The 17016-nt window shown below is 41.1% G+C and overlaps 1 protein-coding gene across 2 annotated transcripts in view; it reads left to right on the forward strand.

Moving 5' to 3' along the window:
* Window positions 1–17016, forward strand: part of LOC115809319 (phosphofurin acidic cluster sorting protein 2-like) — a 52445-nt gene that overhangs the window by 7682 nt on the left and 27747 nt on the right. For both annotated transcript variants that reach the window (XM_030770920.1, XM_030770921.1), the window contains exon 2: window positions 16085–16172. In XM_030770920.1, the coding sequence (XP_030626780.1) occupies window positions 16085–16172 (88 nt within the window). The remainder of the gene's footprint in view (window positions 1–16084; window positions 16173–17016) is intronic.

Here is a 17016-nt window from a genome sequence, read left to right on the forward strand (position 1 = left end):
TTGCTCAAAGAGCACAAAGTGATTAACATGAGAGGAGCCGAATTTCACGCCCTCTCCAGATCTGTAGTAGTAGAGTGCACAGAGACATCCCCATAAATTTCTCATAATTTTGGAGGGTTTAAGCCATCTCATTTAAGACAGAATTATCAGTCAAATGCACTCATGAAATTATAAAATGGCCTTATTTTTGTTCTAATATATGCCAATAGCTTTTACTCCATCTACTTCAGTCACCGTAAGTGATTTAAATTCATTGATGTATTTGTGCTTTAGATTAATATTAGACATATCAGCATATCAGACTATAAACAGAAGCTTCATCCCCTGTAGACAAAGATGTAAATTGGTATATTTTCACAGCTAGACCGGAGGCAAAGCTTTCCCTTGATTTTTTACAAGATGATTTTTACAAGCTGTCCATCTTGGCATTGTTTCCCTCAGCAGGGGAGCTTTGTTAATCTGATTTCATAACTTCTAAAGAAGATGAGCCAGTAATCTGATGCTGCATAGCGCAGGGTCCAATTTAATCCCTTTCGTTGGAATTATTGACATGGCTCAAATGTTCTCCGGGGCGCTCCAGGAACTGACAGCAGTCTGTCTGAAAACAGCAACACATCCTTTGACAGTAACAACAGCGATACTCTCTCCTAGAATATTAATTATGGAGTTTCTCTGAGATGTCACATATTGGCCATACTATACAGCAAACCTCTGTCTATTGAGTCAATAACAAACCTCTGACCTTTTAGTGTAAAGGAAGCCTTCCTTTAGCATATAGCAGGGCTCTATCCTTTTGGCTGTACTCATTGTAAACCACTTATTAAACTCTTCAGTCTGCTCAACAAAATACCCCCCAGATGGAAAATAAACTGAAAAGAAAGCTATTGAGCATGTGAACTAATTTGGATGTTATTGTTTGTCTGCTGGTTTGCACGTTGATGAGTGTAAAATAATAAGCTTGTGGTTATGAAATCACCCTGTTGTTTCTTTCCTGCCTGTGCTGCTTGTCCAAAATTAGGTCTTGGTAATTTAGGATCTGCCCATGCGTTACACAGCCTAAATGCTACTCTGACTACGGTGTTGACTTAATAGTACTGTCATTAGTAATTTATCATACTTTTGGCAAAAATGTCAGTGTGGGCAGATGGAAATTCCTCTGACATATCTGTTAAATGTCTGTTGTTGTTGTTTTGGCTGGTTTGGGTTTTCCAAGTTGAACTGCATTGTCTTTCTCAGTGCTTCATGTCTCGAATCCACGGTCCAAATGCTATATTTTGCTTTGATTTTTTTTTACCCTGCACTCTTGTATTTTGGATGGCGTCCTGCTGTAGAGTAGAAGGGAGGGGAGGGGCTGGGGGGTCCTGACCCATTGCCCGGGGATTTACGACAACTATAACCTGCTGTGGATTATCCTGGAACCCCCCAGTCCTCATCCAACTCTCTAACTTCCACACTCCTATCAACCCCCACTCACTTCCTCTCAATCTCTCTCTCTCTCTCTCTCTCTCTCTCTCTCTCTCTCTTTCTCAGCTTACTTCCTCTACCAGATATCCTGGAGTGGCACTGATTTCCTTGGGAAGAAATTGACATTCCTTAGAAACCCTGTGGTTAGATTAATCACCTGCACAGATTCTTTAGTAGAGAACTGGGTTGGTGCTACCCATATCTGTAGTTTGTGCATGATGAGAAATAATAGGCAATAGACTTCACTTGGAGAGGAGAAAAACTTTTACTTCTTTACCTGAGTCTCAATAAGGAATCGGTGGCAACCCTGGCTTTTGTTTTGGGGTTGTGCTTTCAAAATAGAGGGATCTCCCTCGAGGAGAACCCTGTACCAAGGGCCCAGAGGTCTGGAAATGTCCACACACAGAGCAGCAAGGACCTGTCAAAATAAACATGTGTAGAATGGACAAAATAGTTTTTAGCTTATATTCGTTGCCGCCCCCTCTCTCTCTCACTCTCTCTCTGTCTCTGTCTCTCTCTCTCTCTCTAGCTCTCTCTCTCTCTCTGTCCCTCTTTTTTTTTCCTCTCCACTCAGGCATTTCCTGAGCTGTGTGTGCCAGCAGCAGCACAGAGAGTGTTTATAGTCAGGACAGAAAAGATGTGGCCCCTCTGTTCTCTCATAGCTGGTCGTAATTATGCCTGAACACAAACTATCCAGCTATCATGTGGTTTTAACTCTCCCTGGACTCTCATTTTCATTGTCTTGAATGTTTGCGTGAACCCTTGATACCTGTATAGTACAGTTAGATTAATCAGTTACATAGTTAGATTAACTGAGACTGATTAGACAGAATTGCACGTAAGCGATCTAAACAGACTTGTTTAAGAGCTGTTACAACCCAGATCTCGGATTGGGCCAAAGCTACTCAGAGACAGCAGTCTCTCTGAAGTGGAAGATTAAAAGACTTGTTTTTTTTTTTTTTCTTTTTTCAAAAGGCTTGAAGTGTTTTTTATATCTAAATCTGATGATACTGGGTGTACTCTGTCTAAAATGCCATTTTGTCCTGTAAATTTGTATGTCGCAAATCATTTCTTGATTTTGTAAAATCATTGTTGGTCTGCATCAACAGCAGGGTGGGCAGAGAGTGAGAGTCTATGACACGGTGGCATGAACATAATCAGGTCTAATTTATAGACATCTCCATGGAAGGGGTGGGGGGGGGTTGTTGGATTCGTTGACCTCAGACTTTGGTGAAAGAGGCAGAACATGAAAGAACTGCTGTCTACAGCCTCATTATCTTGGATTCATCTTCATCTTAGAATCAGTTGATTTTGGCCCTCTTTTGTTACTGCCTTTTTGACCCCAGCACTTGTCAGTCTAAACAAAGATGTTTAACATATTCTTTCTCTCTCCCTCTTTCTCTGTGTGTGTGTGTGTATTTGTGTGTGTTGGATCTCATTACTTAATGAGCCTGATTATGTTACAGCCACAGTTCTTAGCAGCTCTGTCTCATTTGAGATGTCCCTCTGTACTTCTGAAACTATAATTATCCTGCCAGGACACTAGGTGGGTGACGTCGGGTCAGAGAGATAAAGTCACAATACATATGGTTCTGTTTCTCAGACTAGATGAGATTTTTTTTTTTTAATACATATATTTAAGCTTTTTGCTGCATTCCATCTATTGCCTATTTGACATTCTTTGCTAAGCTGGCTTGTAAAGCTGTCTCTGTTGGCACAAGGTCAGAAAGTTCAGTATAGACAGCTTAACATTTGAGCACTTCAGCATAAACTCCAGGTCACATATCTAACTTACTGCATTGTAACTCTTTTTTCTGTTTTTTTTTTTTTTTTTTTTGAGGGAAAACAAGAGCAATCCTGTACTTGCTGACCTCTGTAGTTCCTCTCTTATTGATTGCATTGCATCTAGTTTTGTTGTCCCCTTTCTCTCTCTCTCTCTCTCTCTCTCTCTCTCTCTCTCTCTCTCAATCTCTCTCTCTCTCTCTCTCTCTCTGTTTCTGTAGTTTTTTTCCATGCACTCCCACCCCCTACCACCATCCTTTTTTCTGTCCTTTTCTTTTTTTTCTGGGTTTTTTTTTTTTTTTTGAGAGCGTTGCTTACTTAGCTAAAAATTTACTTACTCTGGAGGTTTTGCAGGCATCTGAGTTAGCAACGTTACAACTGGCATCACTAGAGCACACATTGCTCATATCTCTATAGTTTCCTCTTTCTGTGGCCTAGTAGATTGGCCTTTTTTTGAAAGGCTAGTCTTGATTAATGCACTGTAGTTAGTTTGGCCTGATTTTAACATGGGCCTGCATGTATACATTCACAGATGTAAACATCTGTCTGCATTCGCATTCATTTGAATTTCTATATTGGTAATTTGCTACCGTTAAAGTCTCTGTGTATCGCTAACTCCCTAGTGAGAGCTGTATTAGCTGAGATACTTTCACTTGTGTTCTGATCACTGACAGCGCTTCTAAACAGATTTCTGTCCCTGAATCCTGAAGGCTCAACGAAGCTATGGTGATGTAACTCTCTGTGGCTTTGGAGCTCCTAAAATGATGACCCATTGGACTTTGTGTGTCAACATGCATGTAGGGTCCGTTATGCTGGTGCTGACCCGGAGGATAGGCTCTATAATCATAGCATTATAGCGGAGTTGCATAACCCCATCAACGTCCAACCTTTTGTCCCTCTGGAATAAAGGGAACAAATGTTCATAAAACCGCTCTAAGCCTACTCTTTCCTACCTCTCACCATCCTCCCATTGCTCCCAGATACACTCACACAGATACCCAGATACGCTGTACACACATATACACACACGCACACAAACAAACGCGCCCGCGCGCGCACACATCCCATTGTTCAGAGCCTTTAGCCAAAGTATGTGTCCTGTGGGAATGAATTAAGAGGCTTTCGGTTCTGCGTTTGCCATACAATGTGATGGTGTAAACAAAGATTTCATGTTGAGGAAAGGCTCAGACAAGTTTGTAGACCCTAATTGGATTCAGTGAGGACTGCAGCAGTGTGACTCAACCCTCTATGCCATAATGTCACTTTGTGTGTGTGTGTGTGTGTGTGTGTATGTGTGTGTGTTTTTCAAAGGTGTGTGTTTCTCCAGTACAGCAACTAGTATCTAAGTGTCTACTTATTATTTGAAGAAAAGCTTTTTGGTGGATCTGCTCACACTTTTTATATTTTCAGACAAATTCACTACCCTCACCAACAAACCAGAAGAAAGCTGCTCTTGTACAAAAGCTTGTGTTGATCATGGTTTTTGGAGAAGTGAAGCCTTTCCTTCTGTGATCCCATGTGGAGGTTTAGGACATATTCCCGTGCGCGCGCGTGTGTGTGTACATGAAGGCGACCAGGTCAAGGCCTATAATCTTCTTACAACCTGCTATTGCTTGAGGAAGCAGATGTTTTCTATTGATGGACAGACAGGATAAGATGCTATTTTAAGACTGAGCTGTGCTTATCTGAAGCTTAAAACAGCACTTTATGGATTAAAATGACCCTATGCATCCAGTGGTTGAGGATTAAAGATCAAATATTATGTGTCCGGTATAGCATAGGCAACCTCATAAATAGGCCCTAAATAAGATTCAATCATTCAAGGGTTTGCAGTTGCTAAGAATCCAACACCTGCCCTCACTGGTTGGCACAGTAGATGTGTTCATGCCCTTTAGACATGATTTGCCATGTGTTTTGGTTTTTTTTCCCTCTCTCTTCTCCAGGTATTCATTTAGAAAAGTGAAGTGCCTTTTAGACCCGACATAGCAAAATCACCTTATGTGAGCAGACCCCATTCTAAATAAGTACTGGATGGGAGAGAACATGTACCCGTGCACATGGGCGCTGGTTTTATTTATTCATGTCGTTCTGTTATTCTCAGCCTCCGTGTCTAGCCATTTAATTTAGGCTGCTGTTGAGAGCAGAGGGGGCTCTGATTTGCTGCGCCTGCCGTGAGTCCGAGCCCCTGAGATGGCAAGGCAGGAAAAGAAAAACAGCTCCAACCGAACCTCATTCATTTAATGCAGTGCTCCAGGCTCCAGCTCTGGCAGATGGGATTTGAGGACAGGCGGGAGGGGGGGGTTCAAGGAAGCCTTGGGGTGATGGATGGATGAGTCTGTTATGACGTAGAGCAGTGATTTGACAGCGGAGGGAAGAGCTGGTCTCAGAGCCTCGTTTAATGAGATTGAGCAGCTTCTACAATGGCTTTTGCTCCTTTAGATGAATGGATGGAGTAGTAGGCAGGGAAAAAAAGTGATTCATTCACAAAGTATTGGATGAATAAATGATGCAGTTGCTTCAGTATAATGCAACATCAACAGAGAGACTTTTTTACCTTTTTTACAGTGAATGTATAGAATGAATGTGTTATCATTAAATACTGCAGGAGAGGTCAGGTTATTTACAGTCTCTTTCTCTCTCTCTCTCTCTCTCTCTCTCTCTCTCTCTCTCTGTCTATCTCAGTGTATTTCCTCTGCTCTCTACATTTCACACTGTGCTCTAGACATTGGTCCTCTTATGAAACATCTTCTCCCTGAACCTGTTATGTATGCAGAGCATTTGGCACTATAGTGACAGTTGTGTTTTCCAGCATGCCACTGAGTAGGTGAGACATTTTGAACTCCAACTGCTGACGTAGTTCTTATGTCCATCTGTCAGCTGTACACTTTGGTCCCTCGAGGTGTGGTCCTCGTAATGCATTTCTTAAAGACTTGAGTGTATACTGACACAGTAGTGTGTTTACCGCAGTAAGAATTACCCCACCCCTTATCATTGACCCCTCAGCCACATTCTTGAATATTCTTTTTTAATATTACCCTGAAGCATGTCAGTACAGACATGAACAAAGACCTTGTCACCAATACCCTTTTAGCAGGATCAGTCAATGGCACTAATTAATACCGCATATTTACAATCAGTATAGCTTAATCTTTCCATTGTAAGCAAAACAAAAGGTATGTGAGCTATAGATCCTCATATTGAGTATTCCTGTGTGTGTGTGTGTGTGTGTGTGTGTGTGTGTGTCATAATGAGGACTGTTTATGTGAAACTCTAGAGGAAGACAAACCCATGGCACACAGACCTGTCTGGGCTTGTCTATCCACAGCAGTCAGGGGCCAGGTGAACTCATTAATAAGTGATCAGAGGTGAACAAAAGAGCTTGTTTACGCTACACCGAACTGAGGTCCACTGACAATAACGGATGCTGTGAATTAGTTTGTGTTCACACATGCCACGTAGGGCGGCCTAATGTTTGAGTGCAACCCAATCCTGTGAGGAGCTGGAGCCAGTGAAGTCAGAGAAGACAGAATGGATCTAAAAATAAAAATCCAGAGGACGGTGATGCGTCTACAGCCGTTTGAAAGAGAAGCACTAAGACGTTTCAGCTCTTTGATGTAGAGACTTCGACTTCCAGTTCTTTTGCTTCAACTGGAGCTGTCAAACTGTAATAACAAGTTCACAGGGAAAAAAAAAAGTGACTGGAGAAGTAACGACATATAAAGATCTGTTTCATTAATTGTATGCCTCATAAAAACGTCATGTGATCAGTGGTGATCAGTATTGTTGATTACAGCATAAGGACTTACCACTCTTACAACTTCTGATCCAACGGAATGCATGTTCTAATCTAAGAAACGCTCTGCATTTTTTCACAGTTTTACTGGAAAAATATTACGCAGTGCATTACATTACTTCACCGATAAAATATATTGTCTTTTATATGTCTGCGCTGCAATGGACTTGCGACCTGTCCGGGGTGTTTCCCCGCCTTTCACCCAATGAACGCTGAGACAGGTTCCAGCACCCCCTGCGACCCTAATTAGGACAAGCAGCTTAGAAAAGGAATGAATGAATGAATGAATGAATGAATGAATGAAAGTTCAGTCTTTATGTAAACATGTTAGCCTGTATAAGATTAGAATCTCCCTCTGGTCTCATGCAGAATGGTGGTGTTGAATATTTGGACTTTGCACAGGCAATATATGTGGCTGTCTGCTTTATATGTCTGCTTTGTAAAACACCACAGGACACCATGTAACGAAAGCATGTTAGTTATTTTTACCACTTGGATGTGTTTTTTTTTTTTTGTCCCACAGAGAGGTGATGCACACTCAGTGATTTTAGCATTCTGCATCCTCCAGGATGATTTTATACCTGACTGCTAACACCTGTCTCACTTACCCAGCAAGCCTGGTATAGATAGACAGGCAGAACCCACCTCACCAGCTGTTTCCCCTGACTGAAAAATTTGCCTTTGAGTAAAACTATAGAGAGTAAAATGAAAAGAGCAAACTACAAAAAAAATTAAACAAATAAACTTGGAATGTTCAGTGAAAATGATGGCAAGATTCATTCAGATTCAAGAGTGTAATAAATGAAACCTGGTTAATGCCTTGTTTTTGTCAAAAAGTCTTTTGAGTCTTCATGACCCAGAAGGATACAGCTGTGGGTTCCCAAGCCCCTGGACCTATGACAAAAGTGCCCACAAAACAAATGGTGCACATTTTTTGACCTGCATCATAACATTTGAAGTTCCACCAATTTCAATAAGTGGAACTTTCTGGTGGCTCTCGCATAAAGTTCCAGCGTTTCCCCTGTGACAACACCGTCTTAGCCTTTATTTTGCAGCTTCCTGGATGGCGGCCGAAGATATGGTCACTCAGGATTACTCTGCCAATGCGGTGCCTATTTACAGTAAAATCTCGGAACGTCCCCTCCTACAGTTATCACACCTCTTGCTGGAAAACCGAGACGCGACTTTCTGTAAGGTGATTCTGTCAGTGACCTGGTCAGCGGTGGGTGGGGGCAGGTTTAGTGTGTCACATTTGTGCTGCGACGTGGATTAACACAGATGCTTCTACCCCAGCCGTCACGCTTGTGCGGTAAAGCATGCGCCTATTCCTCATGCAGGAGGATTTGGCCATGCTTAAACAGCTTAAAACCTCTATGTATAGCTCTTTAGTGGACTGTCAAAAAAAGAAAACAAAAAAAAAGAAATGTCGTCATATGATATGAGGATACCCGCCTGGCTTGAATATCTCTGACAGGCTTTTTTTTTTTTTTTTTTTTTTTGTGAGCTGGGCTTTGCATTGTTTTGTGAGTAGTCGTACTGGGAGGGGTTCAAGTATCAATCAGCAGATTTTTTAAAAACCGAGTCCTATGCCAACGACCTCTTATGCGGATTCCCCCATCTTCACAACCACGGCAGGGGGCCCATGGAGCATGACTGAATGAATCATCAGTGTGATGAATCATCAGTAATTTGTAAAGGCATCTGCATTTAGTCAATGTACAGCTTAGCCCCATCTCCCTGAAGGCGCTCTCTCTCTCTCTTTCTCTTTCTCTCTCTCTCTCTCTCTCTCTTTCTCTCTCTCTCTCTTTCTCGGGCATCTTTGTTTCTTTTCTTGTTTATTACAAGACTTAACGCTGGGTCTAATTGAGATTAGTCTGTCTGGAGATCAGGACAGGGCAAGTAAGTGACTCCCTCTTGTCCCTTTTGGGAGAGTTTATATCTGCTTCTCTAAAATGAGGATTTTCATTCATAGAATTAAACCCTTCCAGCCTGGCCATCTGGCATGAAGGTTTGATATATACGTCTTAAAATGGGCAGAAGCAGGGTTCAGAGGGTTTTGTCTCTAGCATGTGTGCTGTAATGTTTTTAACCCCTACTGTGTGAATCTCTTAAAACTGACCTTTGTGGTTATACCACTTTTTTCATGTTATTTTGCTGTTTTAAATACAAAAAAAAACCCAGTATGTCCTAAAGCACCATTAATAATGCTTTTTTTCTTTCTACCATCCTCAGTCTCACTGTTGTTCTGTGTTCCATCGCACTCCATAGTCTTGGACTCAGAAGAATAAATAAATGAATAAAACCTCAAATAGGCTTTCATTCCCTAGAGGGATTTAGTAAATGTATTAAATATTCAGAAAAGTAGCTTTTAAACATGCTCGCTTTTTATTTGTACTCAATTATGCAGCTGAAAGTGAACAGGTATGCCCCCATATATATATATATATATATACAACATGTGGTGGCCCATTCTGGAAGGAACTTTTAGGGGAGAGGAAGTAAAAGCTTTGTCATAGCACAGTGTTCTATATAATGTAGTGCTGTAGTTTCAGTAGGAATCTGCCTCTAGGTTGTATAGGTCTCAGGGAAGCAGAGATTGAAAAAACATTGTAAAGCTTTAGGTTCCTGTCTGTCTTCTATGAGAACCTGAATCCTGTGAAGAAAAATAAATGTCTCAGAGAACATGAATGCTAGCCTTGCAAAAGATGGCTCTCGGCCCCGTGCGCCTTTATGGTTGTTCATCCTCTCGTCCTCCCCTGTGGAACGATTCTTTTTCTCCTTTCACTTTCTCCCGTCTTTCTTCTCTCGCTCTCCCGTCCTCTTCCCCTTCTTTTGTGCCTCTATCCATCGCAGTTCAGTCAACCATAAAGACAGGACCGGCAAAACATCATCTGGAATGCTGAGCGATGGGGGGGAAAAAAATGTGTGCGAGGTATGTTTTCGTTTAGCATTCGTTTATTAGATACGCCGCTTTAGCTTTCTTGTGTCAGGCAGGTTAATCTGAACCATCTGAGGCTTGGGAGGGAACAGCTGTCGTTTTGTGATTGTTCCTATACAGTTTGATCGGTTCCAGCAGGAACCAGTGGGTCAGAAGCTTTGAGAACCAGTTAATGCAGAGCACAGTGATGATTTCTGGGCCTTATAAAAGTTTCTTTTTTTTTTTGTTTTGTTTTTTTAAATTGCACTATAATGAATACAAAGGACTGTTTATAGGAATATAAATAGACCGTCATATTAACAGATTATACATTATGCTTACTGAGTGCCACACAGCATGTCTGACATCCCAGAGGTTTAACGCATCTTTGCTATTCCTGTGTCGATGACTCACCTCCACATCAAAGTCTCTGCTTCATTCATACTGAACTTCATGGTCCATCTGTTCACTTAAGCCATCCATGTACCGTAAATAGCTGTATGTCTTTTCTGCCCACACTGTCATTTTTCTAAAGTTTTCTTGTGACACAACTGCTTCGCTTATGTGGTTTTAAAAGGTGAGTGTTATGAAACTGCTGTCTTTTTCTGTCTACATTTCCTTTTTTTTTTTACATTAGACCATCTTCTGATATTTAGATATCTAAATTTAGGATCTAGAGTAAGGAATTTCTTCTTCTTTTAAAGACAAGGGCAATAGCAGTTAACAACAGAGAACTCCGAGCACTCACTAGAACTTAAAATAACATCATATTCTACATAAGCCTTCAGTGTCACTCCGTTATCATCTGGCTTCGGGTCCTGGTGTCTGTCGACCCTCTGTAATGGCCCTCTGTATCTTCTGAGACAGAAAACCCCATAGGCTTAAGCTCCTGTTCACTTAACCTCCCTGCCACACCACGGAGAAGATGTGTTTTTCCATTATCTGTGTGACTGAGATGGACAGAGGTACTGCTTCACTCGTGGAGACCTCTGCACATCCCAGACTAGTGACTGACTGATAAGAATACTTCAGCCGGTGGCTTGTATTGACCGACCACATGTCTGCGCTTTGCCAGTCCACACCTATGGGGTCCATAGGCCACAGGCAAAATGAGTTGGTCCTATCTCAGTACTGCTTATACTGGTCGTAACAAGCGGCTGTTTTTAGTCAGTTCTTATCAGACTGTCCCATTCTGTCTGGTTACGCCTCATGCTATCAACAGGGAGGCAAATGTACCCTTGACAGAGGAAGTCCGACTGTTCCTGTGCTGTCTTATACTGTGATGTCTTCAAGTTCAGATTTCAGCTTCTTGGCTAGTTGAAAATGTTTTCCTCATTCTTTTTTTCTCCCGGGACATGCCAACAGAAAAAAAAGGCCAGACTGGATGATGTGATGGAGACATTTCTGTTGGGGAGTTGTGGGAGTGATGCTAGTCTAAATACTAGTTTAAAATGCTAGACACAGAACTGAACTGGCATGAAGAGCTTCCTCTCTTGACATTTATATTATGCATGGTGATTTTTAAATCATTTTTCCACAGGTAAAGTGATATCGATGTGTATCGTCCTTTTCACATGGTATCTGAACTGGTACCATTGCCTAAAAGGGAAATTCTAAGTGGGTTCTCTTAGAAAAAAGAACTTGTGGAGGTAATTTTTTTAAATCAGAGAAATCTCAGATGAGTTGTTATTCTCAACACCAGCTTGAAAAACAGGAGTGGTTTGGGTGGTTGGGAAGCCACTCTTTGGGATAGAATTAAATACTGGTTTCTAGTCCACTTATAATGGGTGCGAGGGGTTGTGGGGTCAAACAGAGGTTAATCAGATGACTTTTTCATAGCGTGTCATAATGTTTGTGTAGCTCCTTGATTCTCTCTCTTTCTCTCTCTCTCTCTCTCTCAGTCCCACAGCTCTGCAGAAGAGTGCTCTGTTTTTTCTCTCTCTCTCCTTTCAGTCGTGTTTTCATTCTGAAACACACCGTGAAGTTGATTGGTTAAACTGAGTGTAGCATTATCCAATAAAGATTTAGCTGCGTTGAGGTTGTTATCCAAAGCATTGTAGAGCTATGTGTTAAGCCCCATAAACTATACTCAGATACCGCAGTTAAGCAGAGGAAACCACAGTCCCTTCTTATCCCTAAACAAATATTCTGTGGTTATTTAAAGGGAGTAATGGATGAAAATTGCGATTTTTTTTTGACTAAATGAGTATACTTAACCTTGAAGCTTTATCTATTTTTGAATTATTTTTTTAATGTGAAAGACTTGCTCGAGCTCTTTTACACAGCCCACCAAACTCCTCCCTGCCTCCACTGATCCCTGCTTATTTTCTTCACATTCTGGTATTTCAGATTGCCTTTCATACTGTACGTTTATCTGCCTGTCTATCTACTGGTCCAATTTTAGCAAAGCATCTTGTCTCACTTGTCCTACTGAGTTAGAGTGAGTGAAAGATGAAAGCATATGAAAGATGAATTCAGAGTTTAGTTTTTTTTGTTTTTTTTTTAAGAGAGAGAAAGATAGCGTGATGGGCTGTACACATGTCTGAGTAAGTGAACGATAGAGCTGTTTAAAAGAAGAGAGAGAGTTTGTCAGTTACAGTAAGGGAGAGTTGAAGAAAAGCGTAGTGAATCGGGCTCATCTCTGTTCTCCGTCTCTGTCAGGAAGAATTTGGGAGGAGTGTGAGTAGGATGGTACTGTCATAGCGAGTTTGATCACTGCATCTCTCTGTCAGAACAGACTGAATGAGAAAGAGAAGGATAGACACGCAACAGCAAAAAAAAGAGAGAGAGAGAGAGAGAGAGAGAGAGAGAGCCGGTGAACAACGACATGCAATAGAACTTTTTCAAAACCTGTTGTTTTTTTTTGTTTGTTTTGTTTTGATGTTATATGTTGTTGTTGAAGATTTACATTATCTTGACAGTTTTCTGGCACATGAGCATTAATTAATCACACAACTGATCTGATTCATTTGTATGCTTTTACCCCAAAGCTTGGAGGTCAAACAGCTCTGTGCCCTCCTTGCAACTAAGAGCCACTATAAAGTTGCTGTATAGGAATCTAGTCTTTGACTTTTTTGGGGGGAGAGGGTGACAGAGGAGAGCCTCTACGGATTGGTCAGTTTAAAGCCCTTGATCCAGATTAGTGTGAGACACTCTGGGAGATAGGCTATTCTTTATTATTGATTGCAAAGTAAGAGGCTACTCCATAAAGCTCAGAACGTCAGTCTATTCTCTCAGTTAAGTAAACAAATGGCGCAGCTCTCTCATTGTATTTTATCTGCCTGTCTGCAGGAAGAATAAGAGAGGGAAAGAAGGAGGGATTGAGAGAGTGAGTCAGAGTTACAGGAGTATATGCTGACAAAAGAACTGACTGGGAATGTAAACAACCATTAGGATCAATACAAGCAGGCTAACAATTATTACCTCTCTTTCAGGGGTTGGCAGTAGTGTTGTTTTGTGAGCGCATCATGAGTAAACACTATAAAAAAAGAATTACTTTTATCAGCTGGGAAACAGACTGTAGGTGGATTATAACCAGTGGTTTCTTGCAAATGAGCTGTGCTATAAAATTTGGATTTGGGTGAAGTACAACTGCCCCCCCCCCTTCCCCCCTCCCTCCTGTCTTTCACTCTCTCCCATGTTTCACAATTCCATTGGCTTTGTTTTTCTTTCTGGCTGAGAAACAAACAGTAATCTCTCTCTCTCTCTCTCTCTCTCTCTCTCTCTCTCTCCCTTTCTTTATATATATCATCCGCTGAAATTGATATGCCAGAAATGAGGATTTGCATCTGTCAGGTTGCAAGTGTTTCACATGCTCTCTCTCTCTCTTTCAGCCTTTGTTAGAGTGGCATGCCTGCTGGCTTGGTTCAGATAAATCTGGCAAATGAGTGGCACAAAGGCATTGAATAGTGGGCATGGTGTGTGTGTGTGTGTGTGTGTGTGTGTGTGTGTGTGTGTGTGTGTGTGGGTGCGTGCGTGCGTTTGTGTGTGTGTGTGTGTAAATGTTTGTGTTTATGTGTGTGTGTATTTCTTAAAAATAAAGTGCAGTTCTTTGGAACACCCCAATAAATTGCCAGCTCACATCTGAATAAAGTATGACCACATTAACTGTTAGCTTGTCCTTCTCACGACCTCTAACAGCATACTCTGACTTTAAGACAATGTAGAAACTGCCATGTTGGCTCCGTGGCTTCGGGAAAAGTGACCCAGAGCACTAGAGTTTCCTCTGAAAGAATGTGCTTTCTTGCAGAGGGGCCAGGCTGTGGCTGCTTTGTGATTTAATGCGAGGAGAATGATGAGAAAGTGGGTCAGGGAGGGAGGACAAGTGGATCTTGTTGACGTTTTTGGAAATGGTTTGCAGCACAGACGACCTTTTTGGTTGGAAACAGGCAGAGCAGATGAGCAAATTTTTCTAGCTGAGGGAAGCAAGCAACCCTGGTCCTCTAGATGGCAAGGGAAAAGGGGTGTGCGTGTGTGCGTGTGTGTGTGTGATTGTAGGAGAGACAGAGAAAGAGAAAGAGGGGGAGTGAGACAGAAGGAGAATTAGTATACGCCTCTGTCTGCATCTGTGGGGGGTTTTTTGTTTGTTTTGTTTTTGTTTTTCTTTTTTTTTTTAATGAGCGAGAGGTCAAGTTTTGTCCCTTGACTAACAGCATTATAGGAGTATTTTCTCCAACAGGAAATGCCTTGGTGTCGAGTTTCAGTTCACATCTCTCATTTTTCACAAAAAAACATTCTCTCTAATGTTGAGAGGCTCCTTTGTTCTGGAATGACAGTTCTGTGGCTGAGTGTGAGTGGCACACTATAACGATAGTCTGTTTCTGGAGTATAAAATGGATTTCACTTTGAGGGGAATGCATGTTCGTCTTACAGACTTTATTTAAAATGGAGCAGATGGCTCCCATTTTCCTACATACTGCTCGCTTTAAAGTGAACCAGCAACAACACGAGGATATAGAGATGGCTGTCGAACATATAAACTCTCTCTCTCTCTCTCCCTCCACAGAAACAACACTGTCATAATAAAAAAAAAGTACCCAGTTGCCTCCTTTAGAGGATGTGTGCACTTCAGTGTGTGTTTGAACAGCCTATCTGAACAGTGTACCAGAGCACAGGTGTGACTGATATTAAAGACGTTAGTCACTGCGTACACTCTTCTCTGAACCAGTGTGGGTCCAAGAGAGAGAATGTTATTATATTACTATTCATTCCTACCCTTGGCTATGAGAAGCCATGTTATGTGTGATTAAGCAACACAGCACTGCCCTTCTGGTGCCTCTTATTGATTCACATGAAATAATAAGATATATATATATATATATATATATATATATATATATATATATATATATATTTGTGTGTATGTGTGTATGCGTGTGTGTGTGTGTGTGTGTGTGTGTGTGTGTGTGTATGTGTGTGTGTGTGTGTGTATACACACATATATATACACATACACACTGATTGGAGCCAGGCTCTAGTGACTAATGTTCTTTTTTTGCTGTCTCTCTTTCTCTTTCTTTCTCTGTCTTTGTTCCCTTACTTTCTCTTGTTTTACACATGTTCTATGGAGAAGTCTTGTGATGTATTGAGCTTTCACTCTCCCCCCAAGTGAATCGTTTTGATGTGACCTTCTGCACTGTGTCTGTAATGAATGAACAGAACTGAACTCTCTAAGGAAAAGCTCATTCTTGCCAGTACTCTTTCGTAGTAACAGAGCAGTTTTAAACCACAGTGTTGTGTAGACTTTTTTTTATAGGAAAAACTGAATAAGTAGATATTCAAAAATGTAAGTCAAACAAACGAAGTTATAAATAAATGAGCAAGCTGAAAATATGTAAGATAATGTTTCCTCTTTAAAGTCAGAAAGCCCAGGAATGAGAAATAAAGATACAGTATTGTGTTGTTTTTGAATGTTTGCCAGGTAATACGGCTGATTCTCATCTTTCATGACTGTGTAATAACGTTAGCTTACTGTGGCTCTGTTTCTCTGGAGGAAGTGGGAAATATAAAGACGGATATTGATATTTCTCTCTCTCTCTCCCTCTCTCTCCCTCTCTCTCTCTCTCTCTCTCTCTCTTTCTCCTTTCTCCCATTTCCCTGTCCCTGTCTCTTTTTTCTCTCCTGTACAGGCTGTGTAGCCTTACCCTGAAGAAGCTGATTGTCTTAAGAGAACTGGACAAAGAGCTCAGCTCTGTCGTAATAGCAGTTAAAATCCAGGTGAGTGACGTTAAAGTTAATACTGGTGAACTAAGCAAGAAGCAACATTTGGACTGCAACTGTTTGCAGTGAAAGTGAATTCTCTCTGTTCTCTCTGTGGATGACTACACAAATATCAGACGGTCTGCTAGACAGTAAATAGGGTGAGTCAGCTCAGGCAGTGGTAAGCTCTTTAAATCTATATGAACCACTCCGCTTTACTGGCAGACACTTCTGCATCAAACTCACTTTCTGATAAGTGTGAATTGAGAATGGTTGAGGATAAACTCTTCTAGAGAAGCATTATCAAGTGAGCACATGCCTCTTGCATCAGAAAGCAAACATTATGCAAGCTTAGAAATAGAAACAGAACAGAATTAACAGAATGAAAACAAAGTGTTACGAACGATGACAACAGTGTATTTCGGTAAGATAGTTTCAGTATGACATACAACACCAAGGTTGATCTTAGCTCCTACCTTACTTTCATTCATATAAATATTAGTGTACAAAGCTCTTAGTTGTGAATCAAGGGGCACTTACAGTGCTCTAGGTGCTAAATGTTTGCAGTTGTGATGTGAGAAATATTCTCTTGGACTTAAATAAATACATTCCCCATGCTCACTGTGATGAAGTGTTATATTTGCAGTATACAGCGCCAGACTGAATGGTGTCATTAGACTCTCCAGTTCACAAGTACGAGGGAGATGTAAGGTTCCATTTTACTGATAGAGTTCTTTCTGAAAGCTATTGTATGAGACTGTACATCCGTTGTTTTCATTCTTGCAAATTCAAATCAGCAGAAATATTCTACATCTGATGGAACTCTGATGGAACAGAAATACTGCTGAATAGATTTTTTTTT

This window comes from Chanos chanos, chromosome 4 (genome assembly GCF_902362185.1).
Source record: "Chanos chanos chromosome 4, fChaCha1.1, whole genome shotgun sequence".
NCBI classification, from domain to species: domain Eukaryota; kingdom Metazoa; phylum Chordata; class Actinopteri; order Gonorynchiformes; family Chanidae; genus Chanos; species Chanos chanos.